General features: G+C 41.9%; 1 protein-coding gene across 4 annotated transcripts in view; it reads right to left on the reverse strand.

Moving 5' to 3' along the window:
• UBE2O (ubiquitin conjugating enzyme E2 O) overlaps nucleotides 1-16505 on the reverse strand; it is a 92464-nt gene extending 75959 nt beyond the window's left edge. For all 4 annotated transcript variants that reach the window (XM_054977208.1, XM_054977207.1, XM_054977206.1 and 1 more), the window contains exon 1: nucleotides 16064-16505. In XM_054977208.1, the coding sequence (XP_054833183.1) occupies nucleotides 16064-16429 (366 nt within the window). In that variant the 5' untranslated portion in view covers nucleotides 16430-16505. The remainder of the gene's footprint in view (nucleotides 1-16063) is intronic.
• Nucleotides 16506-16684: the final 179 nt, after the last annotated feature.

Raw genomic sequence — 16684 nt, forward strand, 5'->3', positions numbered from 1 at the left:
TCCACCTGCAATTAAATAATTTTTTTATAGTATGCTGACTAGGATCTTAATTTCAGTTTCATCACCCCATGACACAGATCTACATCTGCGACCAAACAGAAGCAGTTTAATGAACTGACTCACACAAGCAAGCCTGGCTGAACCCAATTTTGTGCAATGAATCTATAGCATATGGAATACAAAATTCAGCCTGGTTTCCTTTGCATGCATGATTCAGCTCAATAAGCTGTTTCTGCATTTGGGATGAGGCAGATCTGTGCAATGGTTTAATAACACACAACACCCCAAGGTCTGTTTTGGACAGTCTGAGGCACAGGTGTACTGGGAAGCATGTGTGAGTGTGCACATGTAAGTGCTCATCCTAGCAAGATGGGAACAAGGCAGAGCGATTTGCCAAAATCTACAACATCAAGAGAGCTTTGAATTTTTTTAAAAAATTTTTTGCAGAGTATTTTAAAAGAGCTAACATTAAACTGCTGAATCAATCTTATAGAGGATTCCTGTCTCAATAATGACATATGACTAGCACCTAGTGAATTTGAACTTCCTAGGCCAATTTGGAGGACACAAATGGATGTCTTTTCTTCAAATGACTTCAAAGTACACCATTTTGTGTTTCTGAGTCTTCATCTTAATCTACAATAAATCTGATTCTCTTCTTCTAGTTTGGTTTTCACTTCATATAAAATTTTTTGAAGGTGAAAATAATTAGCACATAATTAGCACATTATAATTAGCACATTAGCTGTCAATTTTCATATTCATCCATGATACAATTTGATATACTTTCTATTCAAAAGAACTCAAAATATATTTTCTATTCAAAATCATTCATAAATTTAAGTGGTGTATAGATGCCCGCCTAATAGACCAATGCAACAACTTTAAATATCTTGAGGTAACTTTTAGGGAAACTTACCTTGGAGGGTTCATTTGGTGGTCACAAGATCCAGTTTTAAGAATCATAGGTTCTATTCTGAAATTTTACAGTACTAAAGGAGGCTTCTGGATTGATTCAGCTCTGAAAATACATCAGAGTAAGGCTATCCCACAGCTTTAGTAGGAGCAGAAGTTTGGAGCTGGAATGGTCACCTGGTCACAAAACCGGAATCCACTCAAAATCTCTTAAAAGAGAATTTCAGGCCTATTTAGAGGCCCTCCAGCAACGCTCAAGCAGAACTAGCTTGCCTACAATCAGGGCATACATACACATCACCATGCTCTGATGATCACGCCAGAACCTCCTGACCAGTATCGCTCTTCATAATCTCAGAATAGCACTTGGATCTGTCCAGATTCAGATCATGGCAACAGCTCTATTTCCAAAATCTATTCATGTTACATCTTTGTATATGCAGTGTTCTGGTTCCAGAGGATTTACCCCACTGCATTCTGTTCTGTCCACTCTTCATAGAGTCTAGAACCAAACTTCTCACAGCATTTCTGAAGGACCTAAAACTCTTCCTCAGAAGCGGAGAAGTCAATTTTCCTTCTTTCAGATGCTGGCCTGTTTGTATCATATAGTGTGGCTATTTGCTTTGGCAGCTTAGAAAATATGAGGAAAAGTCACACCTGAAAGATGTCATGTTTTAATATGAGAATTTTTAAACCTGGCTGTTTTAGTGCTGATATTCTATGATTGATCTCCCACCCCCTTTTTATCCCACTATGTCTGTAATGAACTTTTGCTACATACAATAAATGCATCAGTGCAGATATCTTCTATTCAAAAATATATAGGCATATTGATCTCCCACCCCCTTTTAATCCCACTATGTCTGTAATGGCCTCTTGCTACATACAATAAATGCATCAGTGCAGATATCTTCTATTCAAAAATATATAGGCATACAGCAGGCTAGCGGAACAGCAAAAAAGAGATCAAATTTTAAAGATTCTAAAGACAGAATAAGATGCACTGCAACTTTTCCTTTCCATAGAAAACTAAAATTGTCTGATTATTCCTGTTAATTAAAAGCAGCACTTGTGAAAAAGATTTTTTTAAAAACCCCTAACAAACCTAATACAGAATAACCAGACTTCACAAAACTAAGCACGATCAGCTTCATGCCTGGGAGGGAAAAGGGCAGGTGATAATGAATTCGTTTAGCTGGATGGTTCCCATAGATATTCTCTAACACAGGTGGTAAAAGGCAAAAATAAAGGCAGTGCATCTGCAGCATTTATCTTCTTTAATGTTTTTGTTCTAAATGTATCAGCACTAGAAAGTTCATTTAGGGGATGAGATCAACATTGTCAACTTACACTGTAGTACTAGCATTGCACATTTTTTTAAACCAACATGCTAACTTGCTAAAAGTTAAGCATGCTAAAAATTAAATTAACTTATGGGGAAAAAACTCTACTCATAAAAACAATATATACAGTAGTCCCAATCTATTCCCCCACCCAAGTGTTTTTATGCCAGTAAGAGCCAGCTTGCTGTGGCAAGACAGCTTCATGCTTCTGGGCACTCCGAGTAACTGGAAGTGGCTTGTCCTCCTCCTGAGATACCATGGCATCGGGTGCATGACAATTTTGTATGCTCACTGGTAGAGCCAAGGGCCAGATCAGACAATAGGCAGAACAGACAATACAGCAGATTTCACTGTTCTTGAACAATGGCGCCCTTCTGATCATTTTAGTCATTGGGCTAGATCCTGTTGGAAATCTCTGCTGACAGAAAGCATTCCTGTCAGTGGAGCAGGGCTTTCCTCCTCCTGCTCCTGGGGGACAGGAAACTGCCAGAACAGCATGAAGGGGGAAGCTGGAAGTCCGCAGTGGGCAGGGGGAAACCACCAAAAATTACCCCACCTTCCCTCAGCAGCTTTCATACAATCCATCGGCTGCAAAGGCACTTATTTTGGCTTCAGTAGCTGTTGACTTTCGTTCTGCCACTGATTGACCGATATACTTCTTTGCTCTTAATCGTTATCTAGTCGATTTTTGTAAGACCAAAGTCATGATTGAAGTGGGAAACCATTGGAGGTCTCAAGCTTTTCATTAAGTAATTAATAAATTCTCACACATTTCTCTAATTGTAAGATTTCTCTTTAAACCAGCTTTTAACATCAGCAGCTGCTTTAACTCTTCAACAATACTATTAGTATAGCCAGTACAAGTGATACTATTTTACAGAACTAGTATGCAAAACCACATCATTTCCATTCAGGTTATTAAACCATTATCTTAGAACACTGCAAAGATACAAGGAGTTTTGTTTGTACATGTCTGATGACAAGACTACAGACAAATGTACAGGAACCCGCATTCTTTCCTCCCTTTGTCCTATGCTCTGCAGGCCAGCCAGGTCTGGTATTTGGAGCAAGGCTGTCCACTTGGCTGGCTAGACTTGGGAACATCAACTGGAGCTTGGAGCTAAAGGCAGGGAGCTTGGAGTGCAGAGCTTGTGCTTAATGGATCAGTTGATCCAGCCCTGCAGCCTAATCAAGCCTCAGCCTAAATAGGCAGAGAGCTAATCTCACTGCATTTGCTAGCAAGTACTAAGGCTCCGGAGGCTGGGCTGGGCTTTGGTCGGGATCCTGCAAAGAGGGCCTGTTCGGGATCCAGGCTGGGAGTACATGTTGACAACCTGGCACTTTCCCTCCATTATACTGTCTTGGCCTGGGCCTTCCACCAACACTGTTCTTGTGGTGTGGGAGCAGGTTCTGATGGGCTGCGGGTCTGGGTTCCTGTTCTAACCTGTGGAGGCCTAGTGACTGTTTCAGGGGCCGGTGGCTTTAGCAGGGTGACCCCTGGTGCAGCTGGTACATGGTCAGCAGGTGCCTCTGCAGTGTCAGGTTCTTCCTGATCCTCTTGTCCTCCTGATACCCTGGCCTTGGCTCCTCAGGCTTTTCCTCTGAGTACTCTGAGTCAGAGCCACTGGGCTAGTCAGGGGAGGTCATAACACGCTTCAATTTTTAAAAGCATATTCCTACATGACTCCACACAGTTCCTGTTTTGGAGGCAGGACGTTACTAGTTAAAGATAAGCAAAAGCCATGATTAGAAATTCAGACTGTTTAGAACAATTCAGCAACAGGCCTCCGACGGGCTATCATAACAACACACCATAAGAATGATTACTACTGATCTTGCATTTGAAATTATACAAATGGTATCACAAAGATATTACTTCAGGATACTCATCAATTGCTGTTTTACATTTACCGTTTATGGTTTACTTCTTGCAGAGTATGTGCTACAGTTACGACCTCCAACACCACTGTGGTTAGAAGAGAACTGAACAATGAGGCATTCTCATCACCTCCAGAGAAAGGAGAGAGTGCAGGTTACAAGACTAAAGTTCTAGAATGTTCTGCTCTGCAACATCAAAACATCAGAGACCATTTTTATTCTCTAGTCAGCATGATGAAAAGCTTAGAGCTACATAGATACTACAGGTGATAAAGGCTGAGAGATGCCAGGGGGAGGTTGGTAAAGAAAGGTCTTCAGAAACCAGAATGTCTAACTCCTGTACAACACTGTATTGAATTCCAAGCTTTTAATATATTTCATCTTCTGTTCAAAACCCAAATCTGAACCAACATGCAGCTTATCCAATAGTCTTCAACTTCAACACATAAGTAACACAATTTTCTTGTTATTGTTGCATTTTTCCTAATTTAAAAGAGGCAACAAACTAAAAAGGGACACACAAAGCTCTGTACTGAGATGGATCCTAGATGTGAAAAGATTGAACATTACTAGTTTAGCCAAATAAGTTACTCTGTACTCAGCATGGCATTTATGAGCAAAAAACAATGTTTCATAAAAGCACTCTGCCAATAGAGAAATTGAAACCAACATGCTGCTTCTCCAATAGTCTTCAACTTCAACACATAAGCTCCTAGTAGAGATGGGCACGAACCGCAAGACAAACTAAAGCTTGTCACAAACCGGGTCGGTTCATGCTTCGCGAACCAGCGATTTGTGGAAGCCCATTTTCCACAAAGTTCCACGAACTGGTCTGCCAGTTCATTTGGTTTGTGTTTACCCCTTTTCGTGCCACTGCTAAGCAGCCGGGAAAGGGGCATTTCCACTCCCAGATCAGCTGCTTGTCGGGGATCTCCCCACTAAGCAGCTGATCCAAGCCGGGAGTGAAATGCCCCTTTCCATGCCGCTTCGCAGCAGCATGGAAAGAGACATTTAAACCCCACGAACTGGTTCACGAACTGGGGCAAGTTCATGAAAATTTGTGGTTCATGATTTGTGAAACGGTACGAACTGCATGGTTCGGCTTTTTTCCCGGTTCGTGCCCACCTCTAGCTCCTAGCAACTATTTTTTAAGGCAAATATATATATATTTCTGCACTTTGCCTTTAAGAATGTCACAGCTCATCTTTGTAACTGATTTTATTTTCATTTTCAGCTAGATGCTGTTCTGTGCTTCAAAGCAACTCCAGTTGTCTTGGGGGTTCCCTTTCTGACCCTTCTTAATCAGAGAGAAGAGAGAGAAAGAACATTACCACTGCAAACAACAACAACCATGTTTTGCCGCTGTTATCATGCTACCGAAAAGGTAAGGTTTTTAAAAATTGAAATACGATTTGCTCCCAATTTATTCCAAAGCTTTTTCAGACCCAGTGGACAGGGGGTTTCAGTGATACTTAATCTGATCACAAGTATATCTACTAGAGGTGGGCACGAACCAAAATACAAACCAAAGTTCATGATGAACTGGGCTGGTTTGTGGTTTGCGAACCAGTGGTTCGTGGGAGCGCATTTCTGATGAACCGTGATAAACTTTAGAGCAGTTCCTTTGATTCGTCACTTCCGGTCCCTTGACAGTCAGAGATGCCAAACTCACAAGGGAGTCTTCTACAGACTCATCCAGCCACCCTCCAAGTTTGGGGTAGATTGGATTTCAGATGTCCACATTATACACCCCCAAAGTGGCTACCCCCAGGAAAGTTCCACTGCCAATTGTCTTGCACTGGCTCCACTGAAACACACTGCAGCACCAAAAAGTTGCCATGAAAATGTGGGATGGAGATCTTCCTCTGAAGAGGAAGGTACAGAAACTTCCTCTCCATCCCATGTTTTCATGGGCATGAAGGTTTAATGAGAATGATCCACTGATCATTCTCAGTCATGCAAAGATCCCTTTACCTGGGGATTCAAGTACTTGACCTTTAAAACCTCCATGCAAAGCGTGCATTCTACCATTAAGCTGTCCCTCATCTCCTAATCTGGATAAATTTATCTGAGAAAGTATACTGTACTTTGTTGCCACTAAGAATGCGATAGTCTTTAAAGGTGCCACAGAACTCCTTGTTCTGTAGTTATACATTGTCCCACATTTCTTCAAATTTTGTGGAAGAAATTTACTTCATCAGAAAGTGTACACATTGTACATTATTTGAGTTTGTGTAAATATCATGCATTTGCAGGAATATTAAGAGTTTGCTAGAGCAAAATGGCCAAGATTACAAAATTAATAAGAACTAGTTTTTTCATCTGTTCATTAATTTAAATAAGATTTAGATAAGATTGAAAATAGCTAGCAAGTATAAAGATTTTTCCTTTTACAAATACTTCATCGTTCACCTTTCTCACTGAGACGCAAGGCAGATTTCAAAATTAAGAAATGCAACAGGAACAGAAAAAGACGTAACATTGCAATAAGAATGGATTACAGAAAACAATGCAACAAATACTACAAGACATGACATAAGAAATACAAAAACTGGACATCACCACAAGTCATGCTATGCCACTGGCATGATGTCATGGTGATGCTCTAGGATTCAGACACTTCTGCCCAAATCTAGAGTGTCACCTCATCATCATGCTGGCGATATGACACCACTTCCAGGTATTTGCTGGAAATGACACTATGTTGCTGGCGTGGCACAATTTAAATCCCCCCACTCCTGACGGCCCTCAATGAGCTGGGGGGGCAACATAAAGAAGGAACATGCACACATGTGTGTGGAGTCTTCCTAGGGCAGACTCATGTAAAGTGCATTACAGTAGCCTAGCCTCAGGATTTTTGTGGCATGGATCTATGTGGTTGGATCAGCCTGGTCAAGGAATGAAGTTGAATTCTGAGCTGAATCAGATTTTCATTTCTTTCAAATGAAAGAAAGCATTGCTGGGTACTGAACTAGCATGCTTCAGCAATAATGCTGGGTCCAGTAAGAACCCAAGATTCTTAACTGAGTCAGCAAGTGTCAGCTAAACCCCATCGGATGTGTAAAGCACGCACAATGCCTTGCAAGACTTTAGCCTTGCCAAATGGCATCACTTCAAACCCTTTCCACACCAGTTAATTTCACCAAATCACTCCCCCAACGGCATCAATTTATTTGCAAGCCTGTACACCCTATTCTGTGACATTAATGGTGAGTCCTTTTTGTGTGTGTGCTTTCCCTTAGGGATTTCTGGGAGCACTTTCCCCAACTTTTTTTAAATTCCATTTTCCTGTTGGTGCTTTCCCTTGTGCATAATCTGTATACCAGTTTTTAGTGTTCAGCCCTCTTCTGCCTTGCTCCCCACCCCCTAACAGCCCAGTTCTTTGTGACTGGCCACTCTCATCAACTCAGCCACTCCCTCTTCCCTCCTTTTCATCCCTCCCCTCTTCCATCTCCCCTTCTTTTTTCTTTTTCTGTTTCTTTAAACCCAGCATTGGATTGATGCACCGATGCTTTGCAAGCACGCAGAAGCTATTCTTTATAGCTTTCTTTGCTTTAATTTTTTTGTGTTTGTAGAGGTTGGAATATTGTATATGGGGAAGAACAGAGCTTGAATCAGGCAAACGGATAAACAAAGAGGGGTTCAAGAGGGAGAAATTCTAGGAATAGCAACTCCTTCATCATCCCAGCAATGCATCGATTTAGCATATGCAAAAAGAAAAAAAATTAAAGGGCTAGCACTGTAACACCACTAATGACGCCATTGGTGACAACAGCACCAGTGCTCTTCAATTACAATTTATTTGAATATGGAGCAGAATAAATAAAGCGACACCACCATTAACATGGAAGAGGTACGGAGCGAACATGGCCAAGACGATTGCCCTGGTTTTGGCTTGACTTCTTGAAAAATGAGGAGTAAGCCGGAGTGCAAAAGGGGCTTCAGTCTTGTCAGGATTCAGCTTTGGCTTGTCCTTCTTTACTCATTTAACCACAGCTAGGCACTGGCTCAGGACGATTACAGTTTGGACTATAAAACACAGAGTTCAGTGTGGTTAGCATATTGATGACACCCAACTTCAAAACCATGAATGATTTCTTTTAAGAGCTAGTGATTATATATCATGGAACCTCATAGGACAAATCCAACACTGATGGAAACTATTCTCCAACAGAAACCCTCTGTGTCTGATTGCTAAATAAAGATTTAAACCAATCCAAAGTATATCCCTTGATAACTACTTCTACTTTCAATTGTCTCAGTAAGATGACATGGTCCACCCTATCAAAGGCAACAAATAAATCCAATACAAGAAACAAGGAGGCACCTCTCTAATCTAGGCTCCTCTAATTAAATGGGTAGTCACAAATTTTGTCAAAGCTTAAAGAAAATGTTCTTTATTGTTGTTACATTGTGTCTCTCAAATAAATAAATAGATACTAAAAAAATAAAGAAACGAGGCAGGAGGCACAATCCTTGCCTACATCCAAACATAGATCATCAACTAAAACCGCCAGAAGGACCATCTCTGTTCTGTAGCCCAGCCTCAATCGAGACCGAAAGGGGTCTAGAACAAATGAGTCATCCAGAGGACCTAGATCTGTTCTGCAATATTTTCAATCATCTTGCCCAGAAAGGACAATTTGAGACTAGACAGAAATTGGTCACAGTATTCTTCTCTACCAATTATTTTAAGCAGTGAGAAGATAACCACCTCTTGTAATGACTGATGAAATGTGCCCTAAGTCAGTGACTGATTTATGTTGGAAACCAGGGGTTCAATGATGCGGTCCTTAAAATATTTCAGCAACCATGATGGACAGGGATGTGGAATACAAATTGTGAGCCTTCACAAACCTCAAGATGTTATCAATATCCCTTAAGTAACTAAACTGAAATTATTCATAAACAGACCAGATACTGCAAGGGACATCTCTACCGCTTGAGTTATATTGCAACTGGCATCCAAATGTTTTTGTGTGATTTTTTTATTGGCAAAAAAAACATGGAAAACTGTCAACTAATCAGGTCCAGAGGAATGTTAAGGACTCAGACCTAGGAGTTAATAAGTGTCAAAATACCTTGAACAACTAAGCAAGTTGTGAACTAGTGTCACCATGGTAGTTCTTAAACAAATGGGACCTTATATGAACTCTCTTATTGTTACATGCAATGTTGTGGTGGCATCTGGCTTTGAAGCTATGTACCCGTCATTTTCTACAATCCCAGCCAAAATCTGTGGATGCCTGGTGATCATAGTGGCTATGGCACAAGCTCAAAAGCCATGCTCAGAACTGCCCAGTAAGATGAAGACATGCCAGGTGGGCAATGCAAAATAAAACCCACCCCCCATGCTAGCAACAATGCAAAATAAAACCTACCCCCCATGTTAGCAACATGGGGGATTTAAGTGGAAAAACAGACAAAGGCTCTAGACACAATAATGGCTGCCTTCCAAATGGGAGTCTTAAGTTACTCACTATGTTTCCTTGTTCCAATTTTGATGTACAGCACCAACATCAAAACAACCCATAATGACTTGTGGAAAAAAAAGGTTCAGCAACATAAGAGAAAGGGAGAGTTCAGGTAGAGTGCAAACAGTGATGCAGGTTTTTCCAATCTGGGTGCTGTCGACCTTCAGAGCCTGCAAAATCCCTCATGTAATTAAACAGTCAAACACCGTCAAGAGGGAAGAGACATTTCTTTTTGCAATCACTACTAAATAAGATGGCTTCTTGCATTCAGATATGAAATGATGCTTTAGGTATCAATCTACATGATATACATTTAAAATAATGCCTTTCCTTTAAGGACAGGCAGTACAGAATGAAGAGGGACACAAAAATAGTGCGGAAAGTCACATTTATTCTAGAACATTGACAAAAATATTCAGCTATTAAGGGTAAATAAATATTTTATGAAAAGATGAAAAAAATAATTTTGCCAAGGTCCTTAAAAAACTACTTTGTCTACAGAATTCTGTCCTGCAAATCAAGATGTATGCATTTGAGAATTATAGTATAGTAGTAAAGAAACTACATTTCAAGTGTCATATACCTTTGCACTGCAGTTGAGCAAAGATTCATGTTTTATTTTGTCAAGATAACTTAATAACTTTTTAAAAAAACCGTAATTACATCTCTCGTGCAAAACTCATCTAACTTCACAGAAGAACCAGGGACTGAAAAACCTGACGATCCTCTCATCTATCCTACTACACTGCGGCAGATTAGGTCATGCAGTTTTTATTGCAACCTCTTGCAGACCGAACAGAGGGGGTGAGGATCACCCTGAAGTTTCCTAGAGAGCACAGAACAAGTTTGTAGAACAAAGGAGCAGAGCTGCTTGGTACGGAAGGTAAAAATTCCCCTTCAAAGAAACTTGGTAAGACGCCTCCCTTTCCCCAGATGTGTTATAAAAAATGCAGCCATAATAAATAAGATTTGCAGACAGGTTGCTGATCATGCATTCATAAGAACTTTTTCCTGGGAGTAAGCACCACTGACAGACATGAGTAGAACTTCTTAGGATTGCACTATACATTATACAGAGGAAAATACAACCAAGTAGAATAATATCCAAGTCTATATGCTGGAATAAAATCGATCAAAGGCCTTAACCTGTAGAGCAAAGCAAAGGGCAAGTAACCTTGCAGTGGATACACAAGAGGGCTGGAGCAGGTTATCCATTAAAGCAATTCAGTTGCATAAACCTGCAGAAGTTCCAGTAAGCCTTTTTTCCCCTTCAGTCTCAAACCACTGTGAATGTCAGGTTGTTCTTAAGTAATCCCCCAAGAGACTAAATGAAATGTCAGAGTAAGAGGTCTGTTAAATGCAGTCTCCTAGGTAAACACTACACAACAATGGAGTCGAGAATCAAAACCTACACAAAACTGCTAACTCTTAAATTTTTAAGCCTTTTTTTTGAAGACACAATGTAGCAGAATGGCTAGAGTGCGGGACTGACAAGCAACACACAGATTCAAATTTCTGCACTCAGCTATGAAGGTTGCTGGATGACTATGGGCTTCTCTCTGCTTAACCTACTTCACAAGGATGTTGTGAGGGTAAAAGGGAGGAATGAAACTTTATGCATGCTGCTCAGAGCTCCTTTGGGGAAAGGGTGTGATAAATACCTCTAAATCAATTTTAATGAGAGAAGTAGCCTCAACATATATTAAAATTCTTGATCAGCCGAGTCTGGGATAGATGGGACTTAAGAAGGCATCCCAGTCACCTTGAAGAATTGGAATCCTGGAGGCCACATCAGCTGAAGGAGTCATAAAAGTGGGGGTGAAACAAAGCTAGAGATAAATGCTGCAGCAACATTTGAGACATTCCCCTCCCACTATATATAATAAGGCCCTGGAATACTCAGGAACATTCTAATTACGGATCCAGAGGAGTTAGCCGTGTTAGTCTGTAGTAGCAAAATCAAAAAGAGTCCAGTAGCACCTTTAAGACTAACCAATTTTATTTTATTGTAGCATAAGCTTTCGAGAATCAAGTTCTCTTCATCAGGCATCTGATGAAGAGAACTTGATTCTCGAAAGCTTATGCTACAATAAAATAAAATTGGTTAGTCTTAAAGGTGCTACTGGACTCTTTTTGATTTTGATTCTAATTACGGAAGAGTTAAACTGTCAGCACAGTTGACTTAGGAGAGAAAGGAATGAGCTGTTGGTGAAACTGAATACAAAGATACTTTCATGATGATTTATACATGCATGAATAGAGGGGCTTCAGGGGCTCTGACAAGTTATTCGAACTTGTCATTAAGTGTTCACGGATTTGTACTTTTACAGTATAATCCTAAACAGAGGTTCATTCTTCATAGTCTGTTGAAGCCAATGGGTTTACCGGGGTGTAAATGCTGCACTCTGTAGTGGCGTTTTCTGCATATATGAACTGAACTCACCCAGTGTCTCTTAAACTGGAGACTCCATACTTCACAATTTTTTAACACTCATATGCATTCTTATACATATTTTGTACCTGGAATTCTTGAACAGTCATCCCTGGAAGTATTTTAGGCCAGAAAAATGTTGACAAGATTTTACAGTTCAATCCAGAGACCACAGAAATTGTCTTATTTACATCTTTGTTCAGAGAGATTAGAAGGTTACCATCTTCCAACAGAGAAGAGCCATTTGTACATATGTGTGTCTCACACAACCCACAGACGCATTTCACACACTGATAAAGTGGTTAACCTCTGATGTGCTAAAAGCCTATTTTAAGTGCAATGGTACAACACATCTATCCCTCTGACTTTGCCAGATGTCACTGAATGAAAACCAACTACAACACATACTGTTACTGAATTTGTGTAAGTTGGCATTCAGGGTGTGCAATTCAGTGCATCTGGTTTTAAAATATACCTGAAAATAACTATTTGGTATTATTTGGGCATATCCAAATATATCTGACTTATTTGGGTATATTTTTGATAAACCAGTATTTACATTCCTGAGTTATCCTGATATATTTGGAAATATCTGTGAACCATATTTTAAAGGTTGCACAGCTTGTTTTCACCCTTCCCAGGCTATAGGAGAAAGGGGGGAGGGAGCCAGCAGTCTGTTTGTGTATGCGTGTCAGTGTTGCTTGCTTGCCATATGCCACTGGCTGGCTGCCTTGGTACTACTTGCTTGCCCGTTTGGGTGTTGGGATTCCCTTGTTTGATGTTGATTCTGTTGGGCTTGCACTGGCCCTGGGTTCTGCTTGGCATCTGTGAATGACATTGATTGGGGGGGAGGGCTTTAGTTTGGTTCCACTGGTATTCTGGGAGTACCATGTATATATGGTATTCTCAATACCCAAATCCAAAAAATCCCAATTTTCTTTTTAGTACACACCCTTAGTTGACAAATAAAAAAACTCGATACCTGTTTTTCACCCCACAAATGAGGCATGTATGCATCACAACAATTAGAGAAGCATTCATTCCTGAGAGAGAGGAGAAATACCTCTAAGATGAGATCTACCATCCATACTTAAATTCTTTAACTCAAAATTTGATGCCAGGGCAGAGAAGACAGTTCTAAAGATACTATGGTATTATTTTAGAGATTAGATCAGAGATTAGATCCTAGAACCCTAGTTCTCTCCCTAGTATGGAGCCATTACCAAAGTGGGCTACAAACTTATGAGTTCTAGAGTAAGACAAGGAGCAATGAACTATTCCCTATAGCAGAATCAGGAGCAGCAACAGTTTAATGCAGATCTAAGAAAGGGGGAATCTAACACTGAACTCACCACACTTTGCAAAAATCTCATTTGTGACTCATCAGGAAAGGCTAAGAAATTACAACAATATAAAGAGTGGGAAGAGAAAGAAGAATGGACATGGAACTTGAAAAACAAGAGAGAGCGCTGGAGGAGAGCAGCAAATTAATACTGATTGGCCATTCAACTAATGCCAGCAATACCTACAATCTGAATTTTGAGTCAATTACAGTCCCATACAGTCCCATAAGAGAACCGCTAAAGACATTGCATTCAAGACAGCTATTGCAGTAATTGTTATCTTCAAGTCTACTCTTCACAGATCAAATTGCTCTTGCTGACAAAGATATGCACACAATCCCTTCCTCACCCATAGCTGTCTTAGAAACCAACATGTGGCAGCTCAAAATGATAAATCAGGTTGGACTTTTTGTACCATTTGAAGTGTTACTAGAAGATTCATAAGGGATACAGATTAATTTTACAGCAACACTTTTGAGTGCCTTAGTTTCACTTCACAAAACAATTCTTTATCTGAATCATGATTTCCTAAACTGCACCACCTAATTCCCAAAGGGGGAGGAAGAAGAGATACTTAATGCATAATGATGGCATTTTATAATTACCTGGCATGCAGTACAAAACTAGTTGAAGGCATATATACAGATCAGGAGAAATTTCCTGTGATATAGGTTTCCTGTAGCAATGACAGGATACCCAAATAGTTACTGGACGGGCAAAACAGTCTAGGAAGTGTGGTTTTAGGTTTCCATTCGCTTAGAAGGCAAGAGAAGTCATGATGGACTTAAACTTCTAAGACAGCTTGTTAAAATATTGGAAACTTCTTATCCAAGGAAAACAAGATATTTCCATGTAGTCACAGTCCTGTGGATTTCCAACAATATGAAACTTAGCATACCATTTAAATCTGAGAATTGAATACTAATGTCCTTTGGTATAAAAAGAAAGTCACTCCTTTATAGATTGTTCTTATATTTCCACAATACACTTTTAAAAATTAAGCTGCAAGGACCACAATGGAAGGAAAAGAGGAAGAAATCTTAAACACATAATGGATGTAGGCCTTTTAACGCCCAAGTAATAAAGCCAACATTTGTTATTCCTTTGAAAATCCAAGATTTCCAAGTTGAACCTTGAAGCAAGATACAAAACTGTATAGGATACAAACGTTGCATTTAAACTGCCAGATCAAAGATCATATTGGTAAAAAAAGTATACAGTACTTCCCCCATCATAAGCACAATCCTTGTGTTAAAATATCATAGGCCTTTTGTTCCTGTGATTTCCATTCTTCAGTCTTCTTGGCATTACTTATGGCCTTGGCAGTGAGCAACCATTCATCATAAATTCTGAAAGGTGGAGTTAATCTTCACCAATATTAAGACCTTTCTCAAGTATTCAATTAATGGAAAAATTAGGAAATTTACACATGCACACACAATTCACTTGAACTAGACAGCAGTAAAGCTGCATATTATAAAGGATTTCATGTCTAGTGACCAACACCTTTATTCTCCTATGATGAGTTTATACCAAAATGTTAACACTTCCTCATCCACCCAAGTGGAGAATGGAGTTGCCTTAACATTCAAGTGGGAACATATGTGATGTTGCCCTATACTGATGGAGACCGCTGGTCTATCACAGCCATTGCTAGACTGACAGGGGTTCTCTTTCACATTATTTATTATGAAACCTTTTACCTGGAGATGGTGAGGATTGAACCTAGGACCTCCTACATGTTATGCAGATGCTCTACCACTGAGCCATAGCTTCTCCCCTCACCTTCCCTGAATTTTAAAAATATTTGGCATGTAAAGTGATTATGCCAAATATTTTTTAAAATTCTGGAAAACACTGCCTACTGAAGCTTGGTTATTTATGTGAAGTGCAGCCTCTTTTTATGTTTATACAAAATATGTCTTTAAGCTCTAACAGCTTAATAAACACCATCAAAAACTCATATATTAATCCAAGAGACTGCTAATAAATGTATGTTGTAAAGACATACATGTATAACGTAAGAGACAGCTGCATACACTGCATCATCTCCAGTAGCTTTTACTACACCCTAATCAAGTTCTGTCTCCACAGGTATTTAAAATACGGTCTCTTATGTCTGCTGCTCAAGAATCACTCTATCTACAATTCTGTACACACACACCCAGCATCAGCAGATGTCACTGCAGGAAAAAGTCAGAGAAACCGCACAAGAATTAAGATTTCCCCATAAAAACGACACATTCCCTACAGGAGACAGACTTCCAAATCATGGAGGACAAGATAATTGAGCTTACGGGATTGAGATCGCCTCTCCCAGGAGAACATCAGCGCAGAGAGAGAAAGAAGGATCGAGGGGCGAGGGGGGTAGTGGATTAGACACTTCTCGCGCAGATCAGCCAAGCTGGCGCAAGGCAGGCCAGCCACTGCAAGGCAGCCGCGATCGCCTGCCCCCTCCTGCCGCTCCCTCGCCAAGTTTCTTTGGGTCCCCAACACCCTCCAGCCCCTCTCCTCCGACACGTGGGACTCCAGGCCTCCCGCTTCCCACCCAGAGAGGCCCATCCATTCCGCCCCCGAGAGGAGGAGGAGGAGGAGCGGCTCCCCCCCCCCCCCCCCGCGGCCTTCTGCTCCGCCGCTTGCAGCCGAGATGCCAACAAGGCCTGGGCAGCGGCTGCTTACCTTGGTCTCCTTGACGTGCTGCTTGATGCCCTCCGGGTACCACTGGACCCGGACGTAGCCGCGGCGGAGGGGGCTGCCGCGGCTCTCCTCGCCGCCACACGGGGCCCCCGACTCGGACCCGCCCGAGCTACCCGCACCCCCGCCGGGAACGCCGCCGGGAACGCCGCCAGCGTTGCCGCCGCTGCCGCCGCCGGGGCCTCGTCCTGCCTCGTCCTCCTCCGAGTCGGAGTCCTCGCCGTGCATGACGCGGACCAGGCCGAAGCGCACCGAGCCCCGGTAGCGGCCCGACACCAAGTCGTGAGTGAAAAGCAGCCGCTGGGAGCCGCCGACGGCGGCCGAGGCGGGAGGAGCGGGCGGGTCGGCCATGGCGCGCGCCGCGGTGGATGGCTGGCCGCGGAAGAGGCGAGGGAGGAGGGAGAGCCGGGGAAAGAGCCGCAGCTGCGGAGGCCGCCCGGCCCACAGCGCAGTCCGCGTCCGGTGGGGGTGGCGCTAGCGCGGCCGGGCCCCGCCTCTCGTCAAATAGCGGCCTCCGCGGGGGAGGGGGCGGAGCGAGAGCCGAGCGCGCCAGGGGGGCGGGGCGTATTGGGCGGGCGGCCGCCGTGAGGGGAACGGCCCGGTGGG

Source organism: Eublepharis macularius, chromosome 4 (genome assembly GCF_028583425.1).
Source record: "Eublepharis macularius isolate TG4126 chromosome 4, MPM_Emac_v1.0, whole genome shotgun sequence".
Lineage (NCBI taxonomy): Eukaryota > Metazoa > Chordata > Lepidosauria > Squamata > Eublepharidae > Eublepharis > Eublepharis macularius.